The 22,568-nt window shown below is 45.5% G+C and overlaps 1 protein-coding gene across 2 annotated transcripts in view; it reads left to right on the forward strand.

Annotated features, from left to right (window-relative positions):
• Positions 1-22,568, forward strand: part of NOLC1 (nucleolar and coiled-body phosphoprotein 1) — a 429,768-nt gene that overhangs the window by 133,755 nt on the left and 273,445 nt on the right. For both annotated transcript variants that reach the window (XM_078643222.1, XM_078643221.1), the window contains exon 3: positions 15,781-15,908. In XM_078643222.1, coding sequence (XP_078499348.1) covers positions 15,781-15,908 — 128 coding nt within the window. The remainder of the gene's footprint in view (positions 1-15,780; positions 15,909-22,568) is intronic.

Genomic DNA, 22,568 nt, shown 5'->3' on the forward strand with positions numbered 1-22,568 from the left:
CTCCAACACTGCTTCCAGGCCTCTTGCATGTCTTTATACACAATCCAAAACAGCTGGCCTTTTGTGTGCAAGTCTCCATCCACACGGACAGTTATATTTGACCTTTTTATCTTTTAGGAAAAACATTGTGATTATTGCCTGTACGAGTGCGAGCATCCACATGCATGGAAGAAAATATTTGATGTTATTTTTTTTTTACTTTTAATAATCACCATTCAAAGATGGTAACCTGTAAAAAAAATATTTGTAAACAAAACAGGACTGGCAAAGACAAAAGACTGGTAACCAAAGCCAGACCCATTGACTTTACCATGAATTGCTCACTCTGCAGTGTTCGAGTTATTTTTGATAAGTGGGTCAAGAGCTCACTTTTGACACTAAACATTACCATCCAAGCATTTTTCACAATCTAGCTGTAACTCTACTTCTTCACCAACTCACCGCTAATTCTTTACCAACACTCAAAAGACTTACCTTGAACTTGGCAGTATTTAGATCTCACACCTCTATACCATTTGCTCCAGTACCTAGTGAAGTGACCATCTGCAAGACAGCAGTATTTCCTCTCACTACCGCTGTTGGCACTGGGGTCACCAGCTCCCCGTGGGTAGCATGGCACGAGCGGGTAGGCATCCGAAGCTTTTGTGTAAAGCAACCATACAGCACACGCAACCACTGAGACAGAAAAATGGGCACGCAATAAGTGACGCCACTCCAGTGAACTTGTATAAAAAGCAAGTAACTTTTATGTAGAGCAGGATCAGGGTAATCAAGAATTGCAATATTGTTAGCTTATTAACTTTTCCCTTAAAATACATGTGTTACAACATTTTGTAATAAATAGTCAGATGAATAAATATTAAATATCAGATAAATACTGAATATTAGATAATCTCAAATGTAGATAACCACAGGCCTGACCTTAGCCTTGTTTCTTGCCAGCACCTGTAAGAAAACATTTAGAAGACAACCAAATGACATTGCATCTAATTGGTTCTGCAGGCATTTTTACTCACTTCTCACCAAGCAAGGGTGAGCGTTCCACAGCAATAAACATGTAAATAAATAACTGTAGGCTTCCAGTAAATATGGCACTAAAGGGGAGAAAACATGTCATTAAGGTTAAACAACCCCTTGTGCAGGATTAACCATCTCCTTAATCAGGAATAACCATTTTAGGAATCACTCCTAGTATGAATAAGCGTTTCCTAGATTAGGGCTACACATTTCATAAGCTACAATACATTTCTGTAGGCCAGAAAGAACATTCTCATTGAGCAGATGTAGAAATTTCTATGAAGCCAGTGTAAAACATTTCATTAGGCCAGAATTACCTATCTCATCAAGTAAGAACAAACATTTCCTTCAATCAGGGTAGCCTTTCTCTGAGCAGAAGTAAACATTTAATAATAGTTAACCATTTCATGACTCAGACCTGCACATTTAATTGTGCCTATGCAGAGCATTCCCATAAATAAGGCAGTAATAAATAGGCCTATTGTAATATGTGCATTTCCTTAAGGCAATTCCAAAGTTACTACAGCCTTAACTCCTTATGCATTTCATTAGGAGCACAAACACTGCATTTCTCAGCAATAACATTTCCAAAAACGCAGGAATAAACAGTGCCTCGAATGAGGGTAAACCATTCAATTGGCAGAAGCAACCATTTCCTTAATCAGGAATAAACAGGTCATTAGAACCCAGGCCCCATTAGCAATGTTGTGCAGCAAGCTCCTCGAATCGGCAGGGCCTGTAATAAGGTTTTGCTAGCTCCTGCAGCTTAAAAATAACAGCCCCTTATGTAGGACTAAACATTTCATTTACCCAGAATAACATTCTCCTCAAGCAGGGATCAACCTTCCATTAATTATATCTAAACCCTGTGCCTAAGAACCAGTAAGACAATGGCACATGAGCAGGAATTCTCAGGTTGGAACAAAACCTTTCATTAGACAGGCACAATTAACCAATTCCTTGCTCTGCAGTTCTTGACGCAGGGATAAAACATTTCAGTATTCAAGAGTATCCCTGTTGGTAGGTAGAAGTTAGAACACTGGGGCAGGAGTATAAAACATTCCATTAGGTAAGTACCCCATAAAAAGGCTCAACATTTCATGAGAGAATAAACGCTGCATTACTCAGCCATAAACATGCATAGGGCTACACTAACTGGCACGCAACTGTACCCCAGGCAGGGGTTAACTTTTATTAGCTGAGGCCCCCACGGTGTCTTTTGGGGGGGGCTCTGGCCCAGTTCCAGTACTTGAAGGGCCAATGGGGCTATTCCCCAGTTCAGGGAGCCTTCAGACACAGCGCCAGGCAGCAAATTCAGGTCCTGGGCACACAGCGCCTCGCTGATGCAGCGCTTGAAGTTAATGACAGATGCTGGATGTAAGGCGCTTCACAGTACCTCAAGGGTCCCCAGGCAGCAGCCGAGCTCTCAGGTTCACAACGCTTCGCAGTAACAGCGCTGGTAATGGCTTTCTGGTGTCAGTTGTAGGGGAAGGGAATATGGCAGTCCTGGAGATAGCGCTTCTCTGGTACAGCGCTTCGCAGGGGACACAGCAGTTCTGGGAGCTAGCGCTCAGACAGCAGTAGCGCTTGGGCAGTTTCCACAATAGCGCTCCTGGCAGCCACAGATCCTCAAATGACAGCGCTGGGCACTCAGGGTTAGTTACAGCCCCAGCGCTTCGCAGGCACAGCGCTTCTCTTGGGCCATTCCCATAAATAAGGCAGTTCAGGTAGCGCCAGCAGGACAGGTAGTCTAGGGTGCTAGCGCTTGGTAGTTTCAGCAATAGCGCTTCACAGGTAGATTATTTGCATCAGTACAGTTCAGACAGTGCAGGCTAGAAATTCAGGCAGATCTAGCGCTTCAGGGTTCTAGCGCTTCTGCAGGCAGTTACAGTGCTTGAGCCTCAGGCAATTCAGTTAGGCTAGCAGTTCAGGAGGCTAGCGCTACGCAGAGATAGCGCTTAGCATTCACTTCAGTGGAGCACTTTCCTCAGGACAGGTAGTGCAGGGAGCTAGCGCCAGGGAATAAGAGCGCTTAGCCAGCAGACAGTTTATATTAGTTGGAGTCAGATCAGCAGGTTCCACAGGACAGTTCACACAACAGTGGCAATCGAGAAAAAGGGATCCCAGGTGGCGTCAGGGAGCGCAGGGAGTGCAGGGAGTGTTACAGCGCCAATACCTGGTTGATTTCTCAAAAGTCCTGTGGTGATTTGGTTTCTTCTTGGCGCTTTATATTTCTTGCGCCCTTGTAAATTGCAGTCTCTGGGTTCCTTGAAGGGGGGGAATGTTGAAGTTGATGGTTGATATCCAGTCTCCTCAGCCAGTTCCCTTCAAGCAGACCTGGGGTTCCCCTCCCGCCGGGCCAGGTCAGTGGGGGCAAATTCAAGATACCTCAACACTTGATAGGCAGCACCTAGGCCCTGTCTCTACCAGTGTCATAGGTCCCTGTCTAGGCCCCACTGCCTAAAGCTCCTGCGTAGGTTCTCCCCCAGTTCTGTGCTCCCTCAGTCTGACAGGAAAGTTTTCCTCCCTTTCCTTATTTATTGGCAGTGGCAGTTGGTGTCACCTCACCTGTTCCAGAAGGTTCCAGGAGGTTCTAGGAGGTTCCACCATTCTGGCTATGGGCAGGCTGGCAGGCTAGTATTGATACATTGTTTGAGGGTTCCAGCCAGCTCGTGGCCACTAGAATGCGCCCACAAAGACCGCGCTGCAGTAGCAGGGGTCAGTGGCAGCCATGTTAGGGGAAGAAAGCACCTGCACCTTAACATTAGTTTGACATACACAGGGCTTTCTTCACTACACAAGGCCTATACCCTTTTGTTACAATAGGGGGCACCCTAAATTAAAGGAATAAAAAACGAAAAATTCTGGGGAAAGGGCCAAGTCCTACAACCGCTAAAATAATCTTTTTATTATTTTAAACTTTATTTACCATTTTAGTACATTATATCGAAACAAACATGAGTGCTCACTGCCTTATCTGCACCAGCATAACAATGGAAAATTGGTGACAAAAGTTAAAGCCAAGACCTCAAGAAGCCAGAGAGAAGAGAAAACAAAAATAAATTCATATTTTAACATTCGTGATGTCAGTCCCGGTGGGCCGCCTACCGCTAAAATAATCTTGATGTAAATACCTGTTAGTACTCTTCCTTTTGGTAAGAAATTTACATTCTCAAAGTATAAAGTTTCCCATAAAATAAAAGGAAAATGTTATTTTTCAAAATAAAAAAATGTCTCTGATAGTTGATTAAACTCTGTCCCCCAGGTACCACTGTCGCCAATCTCTTCCACCCTCCGCCCAGCACAACTCTACTCCAGTTCCACCCCACCTTCACGGAAAGAGCACAGAGTGCCCCAAATCTGCTCCCATTTTTGTACGTAGCCCCTGCCCTGCACGGTGCTTACATGGTAACCTTACACCCTGCTACCATAGAGTGTATGTTGGGGAACCGAATAACTCACAATACCAAATTGTAGCACCTTGATACAGAGCGCACGCCATATCAGTGTGTGTGTGTATAAATAGTCACGTTGATCAGTTTTTCACGGTGAGTTTTCAAGAGGATTTTTTTTTTATTGAGAATGAGGTATAAAGCTTACCACAAGTCTTGGGTGACAGTTAATGGGTTGCGTTATTAACAGTTCCTCAAATCTTGTTAAAAGCACAATTCATACGTTGCTCAGGCAGGACTAGCGTGTGCGTCTGTTTATGACTTTTTCAAGGCTGCAGTGTTCAGACGCATCAGTGTTCAGAAGAATACTTGTACAATCGTTTATCCCAATATGCATATTGTTGGTGTTTGTGGTTTAGTATTTGTCCAAAGTGGAAATGAACATTCATATGCTACTCAAAACAAATAAAAAAATATGATTGCGCCACATAATTCGTCAATAAATTGTGTTCCTACAAAGTGCAGTATCATATTGGCCATACACTAAGAAGAAGAGTGATGACAGAAACCTGATGTGAATTTATATCCAGTGTGTGCCCCAGAAACCATTGCGAACAAGCATCTACAATGCAATGGTCTCGGCATTATTAAAGGTAGAGCTATTGGCATTGCTCATGACATTTTTCTTTTTTTGTTTTTCTTTTTTTAAACCATAAATAAATGGCATTGTCCTTTACATTACCAATAGCTTAATCGTTAAATAAATGGCATTGTCATTTACAATGCATATAGCTTAATTGCTCGCAAATGCATGACCTATTGCACTTACACCCACACAGAGCCACACACACAGAGCCACACACATACAGAGCCACCCACACAGTCTTTCACATAGAGCCACCTACACAGAGCCACCCTCACATAGACAGAGCCACCCACACATAGAGCCACCTACAAAAAAAGCTATCCACACAGAGCCACACACATAAACACACACACACACACACACACACACACACACACACACACACAGACACACACACACAGACACACACACACACAGAGCCACACCCACACACAGAGCCCCCCCACACACACACAGAGCCCCCCCACACACACACAGAGCCCCCCCACACACACACACAGAGCCCCCCCCCCACACACACAGAGCCCCCCCACACACACAGAGCCCCCCCACACACACAGAGCCCCCCCCACACACACACAGAGCCCCCCCCCACACACACAGAGCCCCTCCCACACACAGAGCCCCCCCACACACAGAGCCCCCCCCCCCACACACAGAGCCCCCCCCCCCACACACACACACACACACACAGCCACGTTGAATTATTGAATCTAATTGTAGGTTACTGGGTTCTGAGGTTCGAGTCCACAGTACCTCCTAGATTCAGCCCACAGCTGGTCGGCGCCGGTGTTATGAGATTTAGATTCTGAAAGGAACACTTGGGTCTGCAGAACATAGGCCACCGGACATGAGAAGTAAGCCCGCCCTGTGATACAATAGAGTAGCTATAACTTCTGATTGCTCTCGGCCTGCCCCACCCGGACTTCTCACGGGCATTATGGGGCTTCTATGCACCAGCGGGGGTTTGGGTCAGTGAACTCTAGTGAGTGGAACCAGTTAAGGCAGATATGTTAATAGCTTGGGAGACATTGTGCTTGCTCTGCCTCATTTGTGGAGTTTTTAGGGTCTGTAAGGTGCGATCGAGGTACCCTGGCTCCGGTGGTGCGTGCCTTCTCCTAGGGGGGTTTCCTTCTCTCCATCTGCCCAGCTTCACTGGAGAGCAGAGGGGGAGGGGAGGGGCAGTCGGACCGAGGCCCCTTTCTACACCCGTGTAGATGCCAGGCCTCCATGTGTGCAGCTGAGGGGGGTGTCGGTGGTGCGGGTGGGCGCTGGGGCTGGTGTTCTAAACAGCATTTCCTCTCTCTGCCCGGCTTCACTGTACATCTGAGAGGGGTAAGGCAGCTTTCTGTACCCGATCAGGGGTGCCAGGGCGCCAGTCTCTGGAGCTCGGGGTGCCGGTGGGTCGGTTCCTCTATTTACCTTTTCTTGCTCTGCCCCTCGTCGAGCAACAATTATTTGTGATCCGAGCATAAACTTGGGTGGCCGTAAAAAACGCGCCCCTCTTATTCACACTCAACAGAACCCTCAGGGTTCGAAAACATAGATTATGCCGACCAGAGTTCAAAAACATAGATTATGCCCCCAGAGTTCGAAAACATAGATTATGTGACAGTGGTTTACGTTAAGAGAAACGAACGGGTGGAATTGGCGTGGCAGGTGCAAAGTTTACCAAACAGTCCGACTGTCAGGGAAGCACATTGCATTTGACAGGTTTATGTCTCCCAAAGAGAAACTTGCGCTGAGGTAAAGTCTTCTGGCTGACTACGTCACGGGGACGGCCAGGGAAGCCTCCCCCCCCGCCTAGGCGCGCGGGGCGGTGACGTCACACTCCCCTCAGCAGCCTCCCCAGCAAGCCGCTGATGTCTGAAGGGAGAGTTTAAGTGTGAGAGTTGCTTGTACCGTCCGGGACTCCAGCGTCTTTATTGCACTCCCATGACCGAAACAAGCTCCGGAGAACCCAGGGACCAGTACCGGAGTCAGCGCACTCAAAATGCCAGACATGGGTAAGCGCAAATAGAGTATTGTGCCCCTGTTGCAGTTTTGCCCCGGCTGCAGACAGCGTTGGGTTGAAGGGGCGTGTGAAGCAGTCGAAACCAGGTAAGACCGAAAGTGCAAAAAGCTTTGCAAAGAGCACTCCTTTGACAGGGTGCTCTGCAAAGAGGTGGAACGGAGGCTCTGAGGGTGTTCGCGCGCTGCAGGAGATAAAGCCACAGGTGTGCAGCATTAGCCTCGGTAATCCCAACTGATCAGAGAGCCGCGAGTAGCCCGGGGTCAAGGTGCAGGGTGGGAAACGGGGAGGTCGCACACTTGAACGCTAGGATAGGGTCAGTGATTCGCCGTCTGGTAAAGAGGCTGCCCTCCCTCGGGTGTGTATTACCTAAATCAACAATGCGTTTGCGGAGCTGCGAGCGAGCCCCGGAAGTCCCGGGCGTCCTGTAGGCTCCGGAAGACTTCTGGCGCTCTGACGCTTTGGTGCAGCGTGGAGGAACAAAGGAAAGAATGGCCAACGAAGCAAGCGGATGGATGCAAGGGCCGGACGCGGTCGTGCAGAAATGGCTGCTGCAAAGCTCCGAAATTTTCGGAATCGGGGCGTGTTTTTGGTTGAGTGACGGATGACGTCACAGATAGAAAGAACCTAAAAAACACGGCCGAATCCGAAAAGCCGGGGCTTAAAGGGAGTGATGCCCCTCTCCTCCAATGGCTGGCCAGCATTTACGAGGCCAGCCAATGGAGAAGAGGGGTGGGTTCAAGCCCCCTACACTAAGAAACATAAAATCTCGGAGCTCCGCCCACTGCTTACGCAGGGGCACGGAGTCCTCGACCTAAAAAGGGAGCTGCATAAATGGAAGCATTATTGAAAAGACAAAATAATCCACGAGTACCCTGGAGACTGTTGCAGAAAAAACAAACGTAATTCCTGCAAGTATAAAGTAATGCGACTGCAACAACCTTAGACAGTATCCATAAAGGAGGATGTAGGTTTCACCAGGAACTTTAACTATTTCTTATTCGGAAGTCAGAAAAAATTACTTGATTGTGTGCCTGTACCAGAAGACTAGAAATGATTATGAATTCAAAAGGTACCATTATTAAACGCATGAATATTGTGATCAGAGTTAGGTCTAATGTGCCTTTGTAAACCAACACCTTGTGGAAAATATCGAAAAAACAAACCTTATTCTGATTAAAGCAGAAATTAAGTAGTTGCTTTGAAGTACACTTCAGAGATATGGTAGTAACCACTGTACTGATCACCACATAACACTGATTGGTTGGTCGTTTTGTTAATATAATAGGATCAGGAGGCCAATAAATAAGCCGGGACTGTAATGAAAAGACAAGTTCTACATTGTGCTAATTATGTGATGTATTTGTGATGCACATAAATATCAATAGTCAACAGAATTACTATTTTACTGACTGGAGATGTCCGTGTTCGACCTGTCAATCGGATGAAGTCTCGAGGCCGTGTTTTACCGCAAAAGCTAAAGTAGGGTGGTGTTTGGAAATGAAAAACAAACTAACCAGCTAAGTGGACAGAACTAGGTACAAGCATTTGCCATGCAAAAGGTCTCGCATTTGCGAAAGTTTAAGCTATTGGCATTGTTAATGATAATGCATTTTTTATCTGTTTTAATGGCATTATCATTTACAATGCCAATAGCTCAAACTCTCGCAAATGCAAGGCCTATTGCATTGCAAATGCTTGTTAATAAGTATTTTTGTTTCCTGGAGGTTTGTGCCTTTTGCTGCCTTACTCAAAGCACACTGTCAGGGTGATGGGAGACATTGGCTTCCAAAGGGCTGGGAATAAATGTGCAGGTGGGTGAAGGGAAAGCACTGATCTGGGACTCACTGCATTTGTAACCCACTGCAACAGGCCTGCTATTGGAACTGGATACAAAGACAGACGAGTTAAAAATTAAATAAAAATTAAATGTATCTACAATTTATAGCTGCTTTCCACTGTTTGTGATATGGCGCTGGTGGTTGGAAGGGGGGAGGGGGTTGCAGAATGATGATAAATAAAATTGCACCTCTGTAGCTGTTGGACACCTTATACCTTCGATAGCTTCCTTGTAACATGCAGTCTAATAGAAACCAGTTCAAAACAAAACCCATCCAAGATTGTCGATTCCTTAAAGTGTTGTCACCTTTTACTGATGAAGGTTTAGAGAAAAGTGCTTTTTGCTTTTTTTTTTACTTATGGTTTTATCAGATTACCTCATTGACATTATAGCTCTCAGTTGAAATGTATTTGGAAGGCACGCAGATTATATTTAAACTACTTTCTTCATGTCACACTCTAAAATGTTTCCTGCAGTTAGTTCAGTGAATTTCACAGGTACTGTTTGTGGACCTGCATTCAGTGTGAAGTGATTATCATTGCGAACTGACAGACTTGGAGATAAATGTTCACCGGCCAATTAAAAAAACAATTGCAGCTCAAAGCGATCCTCCAGTCTTGTAATAGTATTCCACTCTGTTCAGCTTTTGTTCCGATCTTGCCCCCGCACTATCCTCCTACTGCCAGCCCAGCCTGCCACTTCTTTTTTAATCAGGAGACCCTCGTGCAGAAAATGCCGGCCCTAGCGATACTTCGGGCCCCGCCTCCATTTCAGTGTGCTTTACGTGAGCACCAGTGTCATTGCACAGTGGACACATTCATGTTTTTGTAGGCTCGGAGAGATTAAATAATTGGGAGAGAATCACAGGATTTTGAGCCGACGCCAAGACTCAAACCTGGTTCTCCAGGGCCAAAGGCGTTAACTGTCTTTGTCGTAGTAACCCCCACTACATAAAAAAAGCAAGTCGGATTGCCAGGGAGAAACAGGGTGTGCAAAAACAAGCATTTGTAATGTGAGAGCTATCTCATTGCAATTGGATCGGGGCATTCACGCTATTGCTTTACGCATCGTAAGCTAAAGCGCGGGTGCTGCCATTGGTTCAAAAGTAAAGACAATTTTATTTTCCAATTTCTTTACTTTTGAAGCAGCTGCGGCACCCGCGCTTAACTTTAAGATGTTTAAAGCGAAAGCATGGGTGCCGCGCCGCTGACTTTGTGTGGCGTGGGGGTTTCAAAGAGCATAATGAGCATATTGAATCAAGCTCTTTAATTAAGTCACAATGCTACAAGTGTGGCCCAAATGGACCGCGCTTGTGCAATTAAACAGTAAATACAACAATCCTGTTCCACTGTAATGAAAGCGCTGCGGCCAGCCATGCAGCAAGGACCAGAGCATATTTAAACAAGTCACAATGTAACAAGCGCGGCCGAAGCGGACCGCGCTTGTGCAATTGAAGCTGTCCGCGATGATAATGAAAAAACAAGAGTGCTTCCAGGCTTTTAAAGAAGACTGTGTAAGTACGCCAATAAACTATCCAATCCCGGTGGGCGGGGCCAAAAGCAGACAGGGTGGTAACCAGGAGGAATTAAAATGTCTCTGGTGCAATCATCACACTGTGTTTTGCATAACCCTTGATGCAAAACGACACACATGAATGGAAATTGCAGGCGGAGCAGAGACAGGACTTCTGGAAGCGTATTGATTCCAAGAAGTTCTCGCATGGTGAGAGCAGCGCATGCACGCTGTTAACACCAGTTGAGACCTAAAAAGTCCTGCTATCTTGGAAATGATTCCAGGTAGTAATGTATCTTTATTATCGGGACCCAAAATATACTAGTCTAATTGAACTGTTCCATTTGTGGTTATTCATAAACAAAAGGAACAATTGTTATTAAATTGTATTCGTTTTCCTATTGTAAATGACTGGTCGAATGGAATTATTAAATGTCCCTGTGATGATTTGTCCAGTCAATCTGACACCCATATTTTATTTTTTTTGTAAATTTTATTCAATTCCAAGAAAAAGGTGTATTATGCCCACACTAATGTATATGAATTTAAGATCAATGTCGACCTGCCTTTTTAGCAATCCAGAAGCTTGGCGACATATTTTCTGTGGCTTCTGTCTCTGCTTTTCTTAAAAATGTTTTTATCTCTCGAAAATCAATAACCATTTGAATTTTTAAACGTAATGAGTCTATTACATGAATCTGTATGAACTCAAATTTGATTAATTGTGCAAGTATATTTTGTATCCTATATGTTGAGCTTTTTATGTACTTTCATGGTTATTTACCTAATGTAACCGAATAAAGTTATTGACTTGACTTGAAATTGTATTGTAATTGCATTTATATAGCACACACTACCCCTAACAAGGCGTCAAAAGCTCTTGCTCTTTTTTGGCGAGTAGCAATTTACTCCAGAACCCATTAATAATTAGTGTTGAATTAGTATAGTGAAATACGAAAGTAATTTGAGAGGTGGATATGTTAGTCCGTTATTTGGATTGAGAAGGATAGTGGAGGGATAGAAGAGGAAAAAGGTTTCCATATATATAGTGCTTTCTACCCCTGATGAGGGGTTGAAGCACATTTTCAGCGAGTAGCACACTACTCCAGAACCCATAAATGATTAGTGGTGAATTAGTATAGTGAATTATGAAGTAAATTGAGCGGTAGTTATTGAGCTTGCTACCACCCCTTATTAGGTGTTGAAGCGCTTTTCGGTGAGAAGCATGCTTCTCCGGAACCCATAAAGGATTTGTGCTGAATTAGTATAAGGAAATATGAAATTAATTTCAGTGGTGGACATGTTAGTCTGGATTGAAAAGGAATAGTGGAGGAATAAAAAAAGGAGGACTATAGTATTTTTTGGGGGAGGGGGGGTTTAGCCATACGAGGGGGTTTGGGATGAGTACAGGGGAGGTGGGGGGGGGGGTAGTATAAGGAAATATGAAAATTAATGTGACTGGTGGACATGTTAGTCTGTTAGTTGGATTGAAAAGGAATAGTGGGGGGATAGAAAAGGTAAGGAGGGATTGAAGAGGGAGGGGTCAAGAATGTATTTTTTGGGGGGATTTCCTAGCAGGGGGATTGGGATGATTAAAGGCCAGGTGGAGGGGGAAGAGTTTGAGGGAAGGGTATAGAAAGGCTTGTTTGGACCATCTGAATAGTAAAAGTAGTATGAGATGATGCAAGGCGGGTAGAGGAGGGAAGAGTCTAGAAAGGGTTATCTTGGGGATCATAGTAGTGGTATGGGGTTTGGGATGAATGAGAGAGTGGAGATAGAGGATATATTGATAGAGGTATAGGGTGAGAAATCGGGTAGTACATTGGAAAGAGTAGTAGAATGAGGTTTGAGATGAGTCATAGAATTGAGGTGGAGATTATATTGAGAGTTATATAGGGTGAGAAATAGTATAGTGCCTGATCTTTGCCATTATAGGCGAGCTGGGAGAAGAGCCATTTTACTGTCTAGTGATATTTTCACCTGCGAGAGCAGGGGTGTACAATGTCCGTTCAGTCCAGCATATCTGATGTGAGATTAGTGGGATCTGTCTTGTGGGGGGCCTCAGTTGCCATAATTTGGTTATCCGCTGTAGGGGAGGCTTGATCTATCCTGCCTCAAATCCCCCATCTGAGTCCCCTTGAATATCATCCTAGTCTATGGATTCCAGAGAGCCTGGACTAAAGACCTTGGGGCGACAAGCGCCTGAAATATGGGTCAGTGGTGTAGGGGACGTAGTAAGTTCCTCTCCTGCGGTAATGAAATGGGACACAAAAGCTCCCTTGAGCCTATTGAAGGCATCCAGGTTGACTCTGTACTTCTGTTCTGGGCAGGTCTTTCCTCTGGGAGAAGGGCTCCAAGCACTTGTATCCAATCAATCAATCAATCAGAGTACTTGTAAAGCACGCTACTTACCTGTGAGGGTCTCAAGGCGCTGAGGGGAGGGGTTGCCGCTACTGCTCGAAGAGCCAGGTCGTGAGGAGTCTTCTGAAGGCGAGTAGGTCTTGGGTCTGCCGTAGGTGGGTAGGGAGGGTGTTCCAGGTCTTGGCGGCGAGGTAGGAGAAGGATCTGCCGCCGGAGGTTGTTCGTTGGATGCGGGGAACAGCGGCGAGGGCGAGGCTGGCGGAGCGGAGCTGGCGGATGGGGTGTAGAAGCTGAGTCTGCTGTTCAGGTAGGCTGGTCCGGCGTTGTGGAGTGCTTTGTGTGCGTGGGTGAGGAGCTTGAAGGTGATCCTCTTGTCGACGGGGAGCCAGTGTAGGTCTCTCAGGTGGGGGACGTTGACGTCTTCGTAGGTGTTTGGCTGGGATTCCTGCGTAGAGTGCGTTGCCATAGTCTAGTCTGCTGCTGACGAGGGCCTGTGTCACCGTTCTTCTTGTTTCGGTCGGGGTCCACTTGTAGATCCTGCGGAGCATGCGAAGGGTGTTGTAGCAGCAGGAGGAGGAGACAGCGTTGACCTGTTTAGACATGGAGAGGGAGGAGTTGAGGATGAATCCTAGGGTGCGTGCATGGTCGGTGGGTGTCGGTGCTTTTCCCAGTGTGGTCGGCCACCAGGAGTCGTCACAGGTTGAGGCGGTGGGTCCGATGAGGAGTTCCTCTTTCTTGTCCGAGTTCAGCTTCAGGCGGCTGTTCCTCATCCAGTCGGCGACAGCCTTCATTCCCTCGTGGAGGTTGGTTTTGGCGGTGTGCGGGTCCTTGTTGAGGGAGAGGATGAGCTGGGTGTCGTCAGCGTAGGAGATGATATTGAGGTCGTGGAGGGGGGCATGTAGATGTTGAACAGCGTCGGGCTGAGGGATGAGCCCTGGGGGACGCCGCAGATTATGTCCGTGGCCTCGGATCGGAAGGGCGGGAGGCGGGCGCTCTGGGTTCTGCCGGAGAGGAAGGACGTGGTCCAGTCAAGGGCCTTCTCTTGGTTTCTGGCTTCTAGGAGGCGTGTCTTTAGAGTGCGATGGCAGACCGTGTCGAAGGCGGCTGACAGGTCCAGGAGGATGAGGGCTGATGTTTCACAGTTGTCTAGTTGGCGCCTGATGTCGTCTGTGGTGGGAATGAAGGCTGTCTCGGTGCTGTGGCTTCGTCTGAACCCGGACTGGGACGGGTCCAAGATGTTGTCGTCTTCCAGGTGGCGAGCCAGTTGCATGTTGACGATTTTCTCGATGACCTTCAACGGGAGCAGGGAGATGGGCCGGAAGTTCTTGAGGAGGGAGTTGATTTCGGCGTGTTTCCTGCTTTCCGGGAATGTCACGGTTTCGAAGGAGATGTTGATGACCTTCCGTAGTTGGGGTGCGATGGCAGCGTCTGCTTTGTTGAATACGTGGTGTGGGCACGGGTCTGACGGAGCTCCTGAGTGGATGGAGTTCATGACCTTGCGTGTCTCGTTGACGTTGGACCAGGAGGTCAGGCGGTTGGCGCTGGTGGGGTCTGGCGTAGTCGGTGCGGTCATGGTGTTGAAGCTCTCATGAATGTCAGCGATCTTGCGGTGGAAGAAGATGGCCAGTGAGTTGCACAGTTCTTGTGAGGGCGGTATGTCGTTGGCGCGGGGGTTTGAGAGTTCCTTTAGGATGCTGAAAAGCTCTTTGCTGTTGTGTAGTTTGTTATCCAGGCGGTCTTTGAAGGAGGATCTCTTGGCTAATCTGATGAGGTGGTGATGTCTGCGGGTAGCTTCCTTGTGGGCTGCGTGGTTGTCTGGAGTGCGTTTGTGGAGCCATATCTTCTCCAGTTTCCGGCATGCGCGTTTGGAGGTCTGCAGCTCGTCTGTGAACCAGGTGGCTCTCTTGCTGGCGTTGTTGTTGGAGTGTTTCTTGAGTGGAGCGAGGGTGTTGGGGCAGTCGTCGATCCACTGTCTGAGGTTGCGGGCTGCGGTGTCTGGGTTGGTGGGGTCCATTCACATCCTTTCCTTCTTGAGGGGAGCTACACTGCCTAGTGTATAGAGGCTTCTACTGCCTTGCTGCACAACTCGAGTCAGCAGGTATGTAGGAGACCTACTCCTCCATGTAGTAGTCTTCTGACCCCTGCATACTGTGAGCTTTAATGGTTTTATACTGGGGAGGGGGCTGGCACTGGTTATTTTACAGGCCTAATTGTTTTGAGAATCGGATTTATTGTCCTGGACACCACATGTCCTGTACTGTTTCTAAGCGCCAAGAAGGCTGCAGTGGTCGGTCGGTCTCCCTCTCTCGGTCTCCCTCTGTGAGTCTCTTCCCCTCTCTCTCTCTCTTGGTCTGTCTCTGTCTCGGTGTGTCTGCCGCGCTCTGTCTCTCTCTCTCTCTCTCTCTCTGTCTCATAACAACAAACTCTTTTGGAAATAGAAATTTCTTAAATGGCACACATGCATACCTTCTTGTTGTCATTTTATATTTCCTGCCTGCCCATAGGCAAGGGCAGTCTTCATCTCTGTTTTTGTCTCTGTTCACAAGAGAACCAGACAGGAAGCAATGTACTTGATGCTCTTTCTGAAAAGTCTGAACCTCCTCTCTCCCAGAGAGGCTATTGAGCAGGCGAGCTATAGTAGTAGTATTATTATTGAAAAGAATTTGCCAATTGATCCATGATGTCGTTTACGAATAGAAACTTGTGAATTTCCTTGCACATTCATCTAATATATTTCTACCTGTACCAACATTTATGAATTAAACATATGAAATGTATATATACTCTCTCCAACTTTATGAAAATAATTATAGTGTGAATATATATGATATATCATAGCGACCAACAAGTTATGGATGCATGAGTAAATATAAGTTATGAAGGGGGTGTAGAAGCAAATCAGGCTGGGCATTTGACAAGCTTAAAATGAACTAAGATGTAGAGACAATGCATGTTAATGATTGGACAGGAGTGCTTCACCCAAGCTTTTTCAATCTTTCAGTTCCTCCGGTGCGAAAAAACGGAAATTAAGGTCAAATGAGCCTTCTGTGACTAAGAAGAAAAAGAGAGATTTATCAAGTAGCTATGACTATGCGAATGAAGATGATGAACCTAAGGTTAAACAACCAGGTAGGAAAATGCTATTGCTTTCAACAAATATGCATTCTCTGTACTTTGTGGTCTGCCTAGAAGTTGTACATCAAAATGCAAAAACTCTTAAGCCTCAACTGAATCCACTATAACCACCAAAATGTCTGTTTTAGTGGTTCATATGTATCAAAACATCAAAACAACAAACAAACAACAAATATAAATAATTAGCCATGAATTTAATTACGTCAGCTCAGAAGGTATAGACAAACATTTTAATTCATAATCAACACATATATACAGTGTAAAAAGACTAAAATGTTATTTTACAATTTTAAACTACTTTATATTTCAGCATTCAAACAAATCAAAATATGAATGAATTGAAAAAGCCTCCTCAACAGAGAAAGAAATTTAAAGAAGTAATCAAAAATTGAAAGCAAAGGCATAGTGCCAGAATGTTGGTCTTCACACGAAGACAGGAAACAGTCCATCACAACTTTACTTCTCGTAAAGCCAAGCCACTTTGGACCAGTAGAACGTCCACTTGCGTTTGAGTGGGTTTTAATGGATTATCCATTCACCTGCCTCAAGACTGTTAATTGATGGCAATTCCAAATTCTCATCAGTGTCAGATCTTAAGATACATCAATGTCTGAAATACCAATCCTTATCAGTTAATACTAGGACTACCTCAGTGAGACAAAACAATAAACAACTAAAGTGTTTAAAAATGACACAACATGACTAATGGAAAATCAATAGTTCTTCCTGATTATAGATTGTAAAAATGTAGTGTCCAAAATTCCTTGGGCATCAAGTTTTCAATACAAATACATATTGTCATTAGAAACAAACTCAATCTATAATACCGATAGTGCATACCAAAAAAAGCCATAATCACATAAACACGGTTACGACATATCAGATTCCTATTTATAAATGCTTCTGGACAAAAAATCTTGGGGTAATACATGATGGAATTTCCAATACAGATTCATATTGTGTAAAGAGCAAATGCTCAAACTTTGAACACCAATCAAATAGTGCATATTGAAAAATCAAGGTCATGTGTGAAACCACCTCACTAGAAACCTAAAGAAGAGAGTACATTTAATGTTCGAGAAACGTTGGTTAGACAGTCCTTAGTTAAATTCAAAAGATCTTTATTCGGTATGTACAACAACCATAAAAGCAAAAACAAGATTTTAAAAAGCACATGTATAAAACATCCAATGCATAAAACAGTCCAATTATCAAGTATAAAAAAATCCAAAGCATAAATCAGAGCAATTAATTATCAAGTATGATAGATTTCCTAGCAGCAATTGTTTTAGAATAAAAGAAGCAACATAAAAGCATATTCCAGGATCATCCAGAGTAACCAGTAAGTTTATTGCAGCATGAGTTGTTCTCACATTTGAATTTTTAAAAAAAGGTTTCAAATAAAAACGTCTTAAAAATGAATACAACTTACAGAATAGCATGAAATGTGTGGTGATTTGTTTTGATAGCCCATTCCAGGGGTATAGGGTTGACAGGACACATTTTCATGGTAGGAAAGGAAACTAGGTGATGTACTATACCTAATCTCAAGCGGCTCAGAACAAAGCGGTGTGCGGCCTAGTCACTGCTGTCAAGTAATCTTTAAATCCTCCTCTGATCTTAGACTGTTGATAAAATACGAGAGCAGGTTGTTTCCCTATCACTCTCCTGCGAGTCTCCATTTGATGGGCTAAGAAGGTATCCTTAATTTCCTTTTTGGATATAGTTGTCACCCAGCCTGGGTCTCCCTGGATCTGAAGATTAAATAAGTTACTAAACCAGCCACGAATGTGAAGTTGGCCTGGTATATGCGGTCCACTAATTAAAGTGGGCACCTTGCACCAGTCCAAACTACCCTTATTGATGATTAGGTTAAAGACAACCTTTATTGAAAGCTATCCTAGTGGTTGCTGTGGAGAGCAGCCTTCAGGCTAAGTCTTGAAGGAATGTAAAGCAGCTTGTTTTACCAGATCAGAACCTCCTGAATGACCAAATGAAAGGAGAACCACACAAGAGATATGTAAAATATATATATTTATTACTAAACACTCTCTACTAACCTCTTTATGAGATTAGAGCACAAAGCACACAATATTAAATCACTAGAACGACAGTAAATAGCACAATACACAGTGGGTTCCAGGGGGAGACCGAACCATGTACTAAGAAAGTGGTATAAAAACCATGACTTAACTAGACACAGGTCCTAGAGTGCGTATAATCGCTGGGACCCCAAGGAACCACCCAGAGGAGTGATACAGGGGACCCACGGAGGACGGGTGCAGTGTGTGAATGTTGGCGCGAGCTCCGTACAACTCTATGGGAAAGTCGCGGTTGGGAAATTAAAGATTAAGGACACTTCGGAGAGGACTTTAGGCAAACCCCTTGGAACATAGATGGATTTAAGGCCAGAACCCTTGAGAGTTCCGAGATACCCGTGATAACTATCACAGAGGAGCTGGGTGCATAGCGGTCAAGTGGTGTCGGAAACCTTCGTCGTTTTTATTGGCGTGATGGGAAGAAGTGCTGCTGCCAGGAAGATAAAAAGTGTACACTGGAATCCAAGCCTGGATCCGAGTTGAGAAGAACCTGAAAGCAGAGGGGACACAGTCTGGGTCACTTCAGAGTGACCAGGGGCACGATAGACGAATGGCCACCGATGTCGGGTGCTTCAGGTGAGAAGATGCGATGCTTGACTGCAGCCACGGGAACCAGGAAACGTCAACGACGACCAAAGTCCGGAGGTGAGATGTCCCACGAAGGATGTCAAGTGCTGGGGGTTCAGTGTCCGGATTGAACACCAACAAGCTTTGGCAACTGCAATCCACTCGGGCGGATTAAATAAGCTTCGATGAGGACCAGCAAGCCCCTGGGGACTCCAAGCAATGGAGAGTCAGGGCACGTCTGGAACAACCAGGAAAGCCCAAGGAGAGTCTTAAGTTACCTTCACAGGGACCCACAGGCCTACGGACCAGGGATCGCGAAGGTACCTTGAGCTGAATCACAAAATACCAGACCAGGTACACTTGTGGAGTGTAGGCCAGAAATCTTCGGTGGAAATACTGCTCAGGGTCAGGACTACAAGTACCCCAAAGCACAGCCTCCGGGATCGCCAAAAAGCATATGCTGCTGCAAAAGCACACAGTGCACAGGGGTTCGGGTCTCAGAATTGCTGAGAGAGCAGATCAACCTCAGAGACCTCGACCTCGGGAACTCACCTCCTGTGTTGCAGAAATCTTAGGAGTCCTCAGGAGCTTGGGAGATGCAAAGCGGTCAGATGCGTTAAAGTGCCTGCTGCTGTAGGGGAGTAACTCCTTTATTCCAAGGGAGATTTCTTCAGTCATCCAGCGAAGTGTAGATCGTCGAAGTACTTGGTTTCTGTAGCAGAGTTTAGTGCAGGTAAAATCTAAAGTCCTGTAGTCCGGGTTCCTACTATACACCCAAGGAAGGGGTGGGACAAACTCTGGGGACCCACCTAACGGCTAGGACGGTCGACCTCGAATCTGGGTTTGAGTCTCGGCAATGACGCTGAACATCCTGTGATTCTGGGCAAATCACTTAACCTCCCCGTGCCTAACAAAAATGAATGTATCCTCATGTAACGCAACTGGTGCTATGTAAAGCTCTCTGATACCCGATTCGGGTCAAGTTCACGCTATATAAAACTCTGTAAAATAAAGAAAAATGTGGGAGGGTCAGGAAAGAGGGGTGGCTACACCCATGTCCTTTGTTCATTTTCGCACCAGAGCAGGAGCAAATGGCTCCTGCAACTGGTTTGAACTGGACTATGTACAGGGACACCAAATGTGCCCCATGTGCAGACTTTCAGCCACTCGGAGTGCACCCACCCAGCCCCAATACACTAAATCTTGTCTGGTAGGTGGTCACACCTCCCTGTGACAGAAACCTATTGTCAAGCCTTTCCCTGCTCGAGCTTGGCTCAACAGCAGGAGGGCAGACTCGTATCTGTGGCTAGCAGCATCCATTTTGTGATGCCCAGTTCGAGAAAGCTGGTACCGTGTGTTCCGGTGTTTCACATAAGTCCCTCTAGAAGGGTGGAATCATACCTCCCACACCGGTTACTGGTGTGGAGGTATAATTCCAAGGTGTTTGACACCAAACACAACAGGTTTCTTTGCAGCCAATCCAAAGTTAGTATTTACCGCTAGGTTATAAGGCACTTAAGTATATATGGTTGGCTGCAGCACAGAACAACCCCGGAAAATAGGTTCCGAGGGCTGCAAAGGGACTCTGCTCATGCAGGAGCGCACTCTCACATAAAACCCTGCACCCTGCCTTCAGGACGATGTCCTGCCATAGGGGTGACTGATAGGTTTTAATGTGCAGTGATTTATAATAGATATAGTGAACTTATAACAAGATGCATGCACCGCCTTACACAGGCTGCAGTAGCAGACCTGTGGTGTCAGTTTGAATGGTCTCTCAGGGGTGGCATAATACATGCTGCAGCCCCTGGGAGGCCTCTGGGATACCTATGCCCTGGGTACATAGAATACCAAATTCTAGGGACTGATAAGGGTGCCCCAGTATCCAATCTGGAGTGTACCTAAAGTACATGCAATCGATTTAGAGGAGAAAGCAGCTAAACTGGGGTCCTGGATAGCAGTATCCCAGTCAGTCTAAGTCGAAAACTGATAAATCAGCAAAAAGTGTGGGTAACCATAAGAAGCAGATCCTACTCTCTTACAACGTATATATTTGAGCCAGGGGTACTGTAACTTTTATCCAAAAGTTAACAGTCTTTGATAATGGTTTGGGTAAATGTAGTCTTCTCTTTGGCCCAAATGGATCTCCATAGCAATAATGGCCGCAGAGCGATGTGATCCGATAGGTTATTTATACCTACTTCACGCTATATAATTTCGATAGATGCTGATGGGGTAGGCACAAAAGGCATTTTAAAAGGGAGTTTTCTTCGTGCTGTAGTGTCTGGTTATGATTTTGGCCCCAAACACCTGCACTGTAAAGGGTTATGGCAACACATCTAGCCTTGTATATGTCTACCATATCCTTAATACGGCGATTACCTAGCTTGGATGCAAATCTAAAAATCCTGTGGGCACTCTTGACCCTCTTAGAACTTACAAGTTTGTTTATCCATTTCCCATTTCCTGAGTAATGTACACCCAAGTTGCATTAGGTATTGACAGTTTCCACAGGATAATTCTATATGTAAAAAGCTTTGTATTTCTTGGATTTCTGACCACAGGCCATAACAAAGGCTTTGGTCATTAATTAATTTCCTTTTCTTAATAAAAAGGTTAAAATTGTACATTAATCGCTGTAAACCAACTGGGGTTCTGGAAAGCAGCACCGCATCGTCTGCGTAAAGTAGGACCGGTACGGGTTTGCCAGCAATTTGTGGTGCATCAGACTGTACCGACCTAAGGGCTTAGTCGGCTTTATTTATAATTGGAGAAAAAAGTAATGGTGCCAAAACGCAGCCCTGGGGTGATACCTCTTTTAACCTCAAAGTGTGGTATACACTCGTCCCGCTTTCCATATCGCACCTTTCAAAATATGTTTATTGACAGCAGTTAGAATGCAACGTCATTACAAGATACAGTGTCCTTTTTCGTTTTATATAGAACAGAGCTGTAAACTGAATAATCAACCCCCCCTCCCCGGTCCCTACATTCTGCAATTTGAGACATGCTGTATCAGTAACATTCACCCATCTATGCAAATGATTTAAGATATACAGGGCTGCGACAATGTTTAGAACTCCAGAGTCAGTCAGTGTGGCAACCAGTATCTACTGAGCCAGATCCACCTCACTCTGTACAGCAACCTCAGTGGCTCCCTGATGTTCAACGCGCGCCAGCAGGTATTCTCTTAGCGGTGACCAGATATCTTTAGGGCTAGAGCTCTCTGGAAGTTCTTCCGAATATGTATTAAGTTGTTCCTGGCACTAAACCAAGTCTTTAAGCCACTGGACGCCTTAGGGCAGCGCTTCCCGTCCCACGTGAACAGTACCCTCCTTTTCGCCAATAGCAGAGCCACTTTCACAAAGCGGCCCAACACCCCTTAGACCTCCGGTATATGTCCCAGAAGACACAGAAGGGGTGTGCAGTCTAAAGTGTGTCCTGTCATGGCATCTAACATTTACAGAACAGCTATCCAGTAGGAATGAACAGCCTGGCATTGCCACGATAAGTGTATGAAGTCAGCCCCAGCTAACCCACACCGCCTACAACAATCAGTGTCTCTGTAGCCTATTCTGTGGAGCTTAGCAGGAGTGTGATAGGTCTGATGAATGAACTTCAAGTGTATAATACGTAAATTACTGTTAGATGATAACCTACCCGTGGTTGAACAAATCTGGGCCCACACTTCCTCAGTCATCTGTATACCCAGTGCCCTGTTCCATTTAACTAAGCTACGGTCCTCTGGGAGAACCAATTCTGTGAACACCATCCTGTATAGTCTGGTGAGCAGGTGTTTCCTAGTGGCGGCAGTAATCACCAGCTGTAACGAATTAGAGGCGACAGGCTCCCGTGGAAAGTTGGGGTAATGGTCCCACACAGCTCTACGCAGTTGATAACATGTGTAAACAGTTAGTAATATAGTTCAGGTCGTCGCCGGTTATGTAGGTCCCATCTGTAAATAGGTCTCCCATTACAGAGATGCCAG

The sequence above is a fragment of the Lissotriton helveticus genome, chromosome 5_1, assembly GCF_964261635.1.
Source record: "Lissotriton helveticus chromosome 5_1, aLisHel1.1, whole genome shotgun sequence".
NCBI classification, from domain to species: Eukaryota; Metazoa; Chordata; class Amphibia; order Caudata; family Salamandridae; genus Lissotriton; species Lissotriton helveticus.